Source organism: Electrona antarctica, assembly GCF_951216825.1.
Source record: "Electrona antarctica genome assembly, chromosome: 23".
Taxonomy (NCBI): domain Eukaryota; kingdom Metazoa; phylum Chordata; class Actinopteri; order Myctophiformes; family Myctophidae; genus Electrona; species Electrona antarctica.
The window spans coordinates 19203150-19210534 of NC_136804.1; the positions used below are offsets into that span (position 1 = coordinate 19203150).

Sequence of the window (7385 nt, forward strand, 5' to 3'; positions counted from 1 at the left end):
AGGATGACGACAAGTATCACACGTTGTCCCCTATAACCCTTACCAGTCTTTGCCTCAGTCCACTGTATGAATAGAGCAGAAATACCTTAAGTCTGAAGAACTTAAGTGGTCAAAGCGATACATTTGTAATTGATCTGAGGTGGTGAAATGGAGTCAGACGCTGTTGACAAGTTAGTAGTTTAAACACAGGGAACCTGGATATGTTCAGGCCTGGGCTGTCACCAATGCTGACCGCACGCGCGCACACACACACACACACACACACACATACGGACACATGCGGACACATGCGCGCCACACGCACACACACACTCTGCAGACGTATTGGAATGTCTTGGCTGACCGGTCAGTCTGCTCTCACTTCCGACTATCGTATGTGAGATCTAACAGACCCCAGGGCCACAGTAGAACGTTGGACAGGACAAACACTGAATGAGAAATGACCAAACCATTCTGCCCTTTCTTATCAAATGCTTTGTACTGTATGATGTATGTGTGTTGTCAGTCAGTGTGTATGTTTGATAAGCGCTCGCATAGTATAGGAGTGCTGAAAAAATCACGTGAGACTGAGAAGCAGTGTGGAAATGGTGTCCCTTTTCCGGCCATAATAGGCAAGCTTGTAGATGGCTTTTTTCAGTGAAGAGGTGTAATTTAAGGAGAGGTAACTAGTAAAATATCTCCAACAGGCCATGTTATCAAATGGTATGTAAGAGGAAATTCATACAGAAGCAAAAACATATAGCCTTAAAAGCCTTATTACAATAGATGAATGTACTACTAACTAATATTACTTACAGTACCTAACTAACTGCTGCAAGCTTCAAATAACAAGTCGAAGCAAGGCTTTTGTGGCAAAACGCTGTACTTGCATCCGAAGCATTAAGTAGGGGATGAGAAAAGACTTTTCTGAATGCATTCTTGCCCCCTGGAGGATGAACCCTAACCACTTGAGTGACCCCATGATCTTTCTTCCTTCACCACTCTTCTACCAAAACCACCTAAGCTGGCTCCTTTCCAGGCGAAGAAGCAGCGACTCTACTCCGAGTCTCTCTTGTGTGACTGAACTTCTCACCCTATCTCTAAGGGAGATGCCAGCCACCCGTCGAAGAAAACTCATTTTCGGCCGCTTGTATTCGCGACCTTATTCTTTCGGTCATGACCCACACTTCATGACCATAGGTGAGAGTAGGAACGATGATTGCTCGGTACACACTAGACGGAGAGCTTTGCCTTCTGGCTCAACTCTCTTTTCGTCACAACAGTGAGGTGCTTCTAGACAGACTTTTAGACCCTTTAGGGCCGTCCACACCAAGCAGGATAATATATCATTAAAATTATTGTTCTAACAAAAGTGGAGTAGTCCACACCACAAGACCAGATCAAAATGTTTGTATATGGCGGTATTTCCGGGTAGAATGCCTGTCGAAATCTATATCTAGTTTGTCAACCTGTGGATATTTTGAACAAAATAATATATTTCTAAAACTCAATTACAAGTGTCCGGTTCTTCCAGAAATATGGTTAATGAATAATATCGTTGCTGCGACGCTGCCAATAGTTATCGTTACAGTGTATGCATGGTGTGGAGTACATGGTGGAGAAGGCCCTTTAGGCTTGTTATCCTAAGTGGAGAATTTATTATTAATTGTTGAAGTCATATCTTGCTACACCAGCCCTTTCCTGAAAAACTTCAATACAAACATCACTAACACGAAACGGTTCTGCATATCTCGCAGCCCGATCTTTGGGTTCAGACCAGCTCAGTACTTACACTCTGTAGCGGCACAGTTAATGCAGGTTCTCCATTACATGTCTGACAGGGAAGGCAGGGGGTTTTCATCACGCCTGTTTTATAGTTCTGTGTTCTGAATAAGAACCATTCTGTGGTGTATGGAGAAAGCATTATGACCTAGATCGAAGGAAAAGAAGGAGAAAGGAAAGGAAGTAGGGAAATTGTATTTGGCAGGGTTATGTTATTCTCAAGTGTGGGGTCACGCTGGGGTGGTCGGACAGAGGTTTGAGGGGACATTGTGTGTATGCGTGCCTGCGCGTCTGTACGTGCGTGATCTATAAGTTCACAACTTATACATTTTAACTTTTTGAGATTTTGAGATTTGTTGAAATTGTTTGAATTTTTGGAAACGGCAAGTACGGTAGTTTAGTTTTGCCAGCCAGCTACACTAATTCCAGGGTGGTGGGCTCTTCTCTGCCCTTGTTTAGATTCCAGGGAGTGTGTGTGTGTTTCTTATTTAAACTGACCTCATTCCAGAGCCCCAGTGTTGAATGACATCAGCCCTTAGTGTGCTATCGCAGGCCCACTGTGCTGTCCAGCTCAATGGAGGAGACCGCAACTTACAGCTCTGTCAAGGAGCTGGCCTTATAAAATCAAATATACGTCCAAAGTCTAAAACTGAGACCAGATGTTCTTGTAAAGGCAACATGCCAGGAGATGTAGCAGATGAATAGTGACACTCCATAGGTATATCTATACGATCTAATGTCTAGGTGCTGCTGACAAGTAAATACCACCTAGTCTAGATTCCAGGTAAGTGTTGCTGGAAAGTTGCAACCGCCTTGGAATGAAGGTTATATTTGTCTTCTGTAAGTTTTATGTCCTCTCCCGACAGAGAGAGCTAGGCCATTGCAACTGTAACATAAGATATTGGGCTTGTATAGATGAGCACCAAAAAAGTGTCTGGTCATTGAGTCCATTTTGCACAATAGAGCCTTGTGAGCTTATAGATCTGCTATTTTTGGTGAGAAACCGTTTGGTGAGCAACCGCCATGCAACAAAGTATAAATTAAGCATAATATTGTATGTGGTTGATATCGCAGCTTTGCTCTGGCTTCAACACTCTGTTTGTCTTTGCCACCGCAGGCTAATGCTGCCCCAATTACTTGGAACTGTGTGCAACTCAATGTGTTTGTTTTTACTTAGACACAAATAAAAGTTAGTTGGCAGGAGTTACTAAAGCTGTTTTGTTGCAGTTGGCCTATTTTTAGCCATCTGTTTGTCCAAAATGTTAATGTGGAAATACCAATACTAGTCATCCTCACAATGTTGACAGGGGTATTTGATTTTGTCATATCACCCATTTATAGCCTAATTAAATTAAAACAAAACAAATACAAACACAAATAACATGTATTAACATTACATTTTGATCTATTTTGAAAGTAAGAAAGTATCCAATTATTTCCTATTTTATCTTTTTTGTTTTTTAATTATCGGAAACCTCTTATCTAGTCTATCTAGTCTAGATCTGTTCTTTCGAAAATGTGTGAAAAGTATCACATATAATTCTTAAAGTAGGAGACCAGAAGTGGTTAAACCACAAGGATACTTTGTGTTGTGTACTAGTTACTAGTTACCTTGTTATGATGTACAAGTAGTAGTAATTAGTCCAATTAATGAGATATATTGCGCTGATTGGAAATTGATTCATTGCCTTTCTCTTTCTCTTTTTTTTTCTTTTTCTCTTTCTTTGACTCTGTCTGTCTGTCTGTCTGTCTGTCTGTCTGTCTGTCTGTCTGTCTGTCTGTCTGTCTGTCTGTCTGTCTGTCTGTCTGTCTGTCTGTCTGTCATTCTCTCTCTCTCTCTCTCTCTCTCTCTCTCTCTCTCTCTCTCTCTCTCTCCCTCTCCCTCTCTGTCTTTTCATTTTACCTTTCTGTCCATGAGTAAATACATCCTGTAAACTGTCTCCATTTATGTCTTGGCTGTCCACAGACTCCAAGGCCATCGTCGATGGGAACCTCAAGCTGATCCTGGGTCTGATCTGGACCCTTATCCTGCACTACTCCATCTCCATGCCCATGTGGGAGGACGAGGACGATGAGGACGCCAAGAAGCTCACCCCCAAGCAGCGTCTGCTGGGCTGGATCCAGAACAAGGTGCCCCAGATGAACATCAACAACTTCCACAGAGACTGGAGGGACGGCAAGGCCCTGGGAGCCCTGGTGGACAACTGTGCCCCAGGTAACACACACACACACACACACACACACTCACACACACACACACACACACACACACACACACACACACACACACACACACACACACACACACACACACACACACACACACACATACACATACACATACACACGCACACGCACACGCACACACACGGGAAGTTGGGGTTGGGGGGGGCTCATCAATATGTCCCTATGTGGGCTAATGTGTCCGTGGCAAATATTAGATGTTCTTTTTTACACGCCATTACAATGTTCTTATTTTCCTCCATGAGACCAAATGACTGAATTTCAAGTCTCCAGGTTTTCTTCAGAATATGGCACTGTTTTACACTATGGCACATTAGGAGTCCACTACTAGTGGTTCTCAAACATTTTATTTGCTGGGACCACCATAACTATGAGGCCCCTTTTCTCCTGTGTTGAAATGGTTCCGTTCTTTTTTCCCTCCTAATCTTTTTTTTTAATGATCAGTACTTGGATTTTTTACAAATAAACAGAAAAAACACAAGCAACAACAACAGAATACGTATGCATGGACATTATGTATGAGCACAAAAACATAATATAAAACAAGGATAGACAAGGTAAACAAATAAAAAATAAATCAAATTAAAAGTTTAAATTAGTTTACACGACCAAACACGCAGCATCATCAACAGTATCATATGTATACTAAGACAGTAAACAATCAAAAGGGCATTGCCTGACCATGGATCACAAAGACCTGCAACATGACTGAGGAACACGTTCCACTTCATTATTCATCTTAAAAGATAACTTCTCCAAAGCAGCCACAGTACCACGCTGAGTGAAACATACATGTGCTGGAGGCAAATCCTCAGACTTCCATTCCTTAACAATGATTTTCCTGCCCACCATTAATGCTGTATGAATCCAGTCAGCTAGAGGTGCGGGGAGATGATTTAATGGCGATGGATCACCCAGAATAAACAGAGCAGTTGTATAAGGGATGTCCTGGTTTGTGATTTGCATTATAATCTCATGAATAGCACACCATAGAGTCTGTACCCTAGGGCACTAGAGTCTGTACCCTAGGGCACTAGAGTCTGTACCCTAGGGCACTAGAGTCTGTACCCTAGAGCACTAGAGTCTGTACCCTAGGGCACTTTTTTCCCTCCTAATCTTGAACGAAATTAATTGGTTCAGATCCCTAAATTGGTTCAGAACTGGAACCAAAAAATACTTCTTCTTGCCCTGAAGTGGGAACCAAAGAGGGTGTGTCACTATTTAGGTTAGAAGATGCAGATATACCACTAACTGAGTTCAAACAACTTTTAACTACTGCTTTTGTCTATATTTCGAAATTAATTGTTGTATATTTTTGCTTTACTGCAGAATTAGTTTGGTAAAGAGTGACGTTTTTATTTAGTTTTTCCACAATTATCAGCATGTCATCACCACGTTCGGATTGGATGTTCAGACACTCTTTGCATAACACTAAACCTGTCTGTGAATATCCACTCCAAATGTGGTCATATTCTGATGATTATTTCCAGAGACACTTACTTATTACTTATTAGGCAGTAACATATTTTTATACAACCAGGTCCATCTCTTTAAAAAGATGGAAAATAGAAGTTCTGGGAAAAAATCCAAAAAATGAAGAACAAAAAGATAGACCCTCTTGCAAATCCTGAACAGTGGTCAGTTAAGGTAAAATATGACCTGACTGAAATCACTGATCGGTGGCCCTTTGCCTATAAGGACAAAGCCAGTGTTTACAACTAGTCTACATGCTGTATTTCAGTGGTTTTCAACCAGTGGTCCGGGGACCACCAGTGGTCCTTGAGGGGGTTCCAGGTGGTCTCCAGCTAAATGATGGAGAGTTGGTAACCAAATGGACCCTTATAGATCTTTAACTCTTGAGAGTGTACAAATGAAACCAAATGGTCCATTTGGTTTCATTTGTACACTCTCACGAGTTAAATTATCATTAACGTCTGCATTTCTTAATTTACAAGAAGTCTACACAATTAGAATATGTAATTGAAATGTAATTTTGCTCAACGTTGGCTTGTTATCTCTATGGTACCAACAACATCAATACAGCATGGAATTGTGGACAAAATCGCCTAAAGTTTTGAGTCTGAGAGGCTAAATCTCATCAAATGGTGGTCCATGGCTAAAACACTGAATACATAATGGGCCTTGATATGAAAAGGGTTGAAAACCACTGCTGTATTTCATTGGTCCAGGGATCAGGGCTGTTCATTGGTCCAGGGAGCAGGGCTGTTCATTGGTCCAGAGCTAAAGGCTGATTTATGTTTTGTGGTATGAATGAAGGTTTCCCATGCCGTGTTGTAAGCTTGTAGATCTGCCAAGTACTGTACTTAAGTACGATTAGATTTTTGTAAAAAAAAAATACTTCTACATCACTACATCTCAGAGGAAAATATTATACTTTTGCTCCACTACTACTACTACTACTACTACTACTGCAGTAGTTACTTTGTAGATTTTGATTATTATTACAAAACATACATTAACCACTTCAGCCCTATATACATTTCGGCCATTTAAGAATAGCTGATCTACAAGCTCACAATGCATCGTGACCTTGTAGATCTGCTATTTTCAAAAGAGTGCTTCATAATGAGTACTTTCTACTTTTGGTACTTTTACATTTAGCATAAGTACAGTATTTTGAATTCCGGACTTTTACTTGTAACAGAGTATTTCTACATTGCAGTATTGATACTTTTACTTAAGTAAAACACGTGAGTAGGTTTTCCATCAACTGATCTGGTGAGACATTGCACATGACATCAGTCAGGAAGTCTCTGGGTGGCCTGGAGAGGAATCAGATAGTATGAATGGAGTTACATCAAGAAGACTGTAAAAATACGCAGTGCGCCTTATTACTTTGATTGATTAGACCAATAAAAAACACATTATCGGGGGGCGGGGTGGGGGGGGGGGGGGGGGGGGGGTGGTGGAAAGGGGGGGGGGGTTGCTTAATGGAATTTGTTCTGTTACTCTGATCAGAACACTGCGGTTGACAGCAGATAATAAAGTGAAATTAAACTGCCTGACTTCCTCTCAGTTAAGAGAGGGAGGGTACATGTCCTCGCTGTGCCTCTCTGCACCCGTCACCCTCCATGCTCCCTCTTCTCTTCTCTTCTCTTCTCTTCTCTTCTCTTCTCTTCTCTTCTCTTCTCTTCCCTCCTTCCCTTACTTAGTCCTCTCTTCATCCTTCATAACGAGAAGCAGCCGCTCTGACCTTATAAAACTATCAGATGAGATGAGAACAACAGACAGAAAGAGAGAGAGAGAGAGACAGGAGTTATGGTGGGGATGGAGAGAGAGAGAGAGAGAGAGAGAGAGAGAGAGAGACAGGAGTTATGGTGGGGATGGAGAGAGAGATGAGGGGGGGAACAAACACATGG

General features: G+C 41.7%; 1 protein-coding gene across 19 annotated transcripts in view; it reads left to right on the forward strand.

Moving 5' to 3' along the window:
• flncb (filamin C, gamma b (actin binding protein 280)) overlaps nt 1–7385 on the forward strand; it is a 71091-nt gene that overhangs the window by 19138 nt on the left and 44568 nt on the right. For all 19 annotated transcript variants that reach the window (XM_079493774.1, XM_079493786.1, XM_079493780.1 and 16 more), the window contains exon 2: nt 3728–3976. In XM_079493774.1, coding sequence (XP_079349900.1) covers nt 3728–3976 — 249 coding nt within the window. The remainder of the gene's footprint in view (nt 1–3727; nt 3977–7385) is intronic.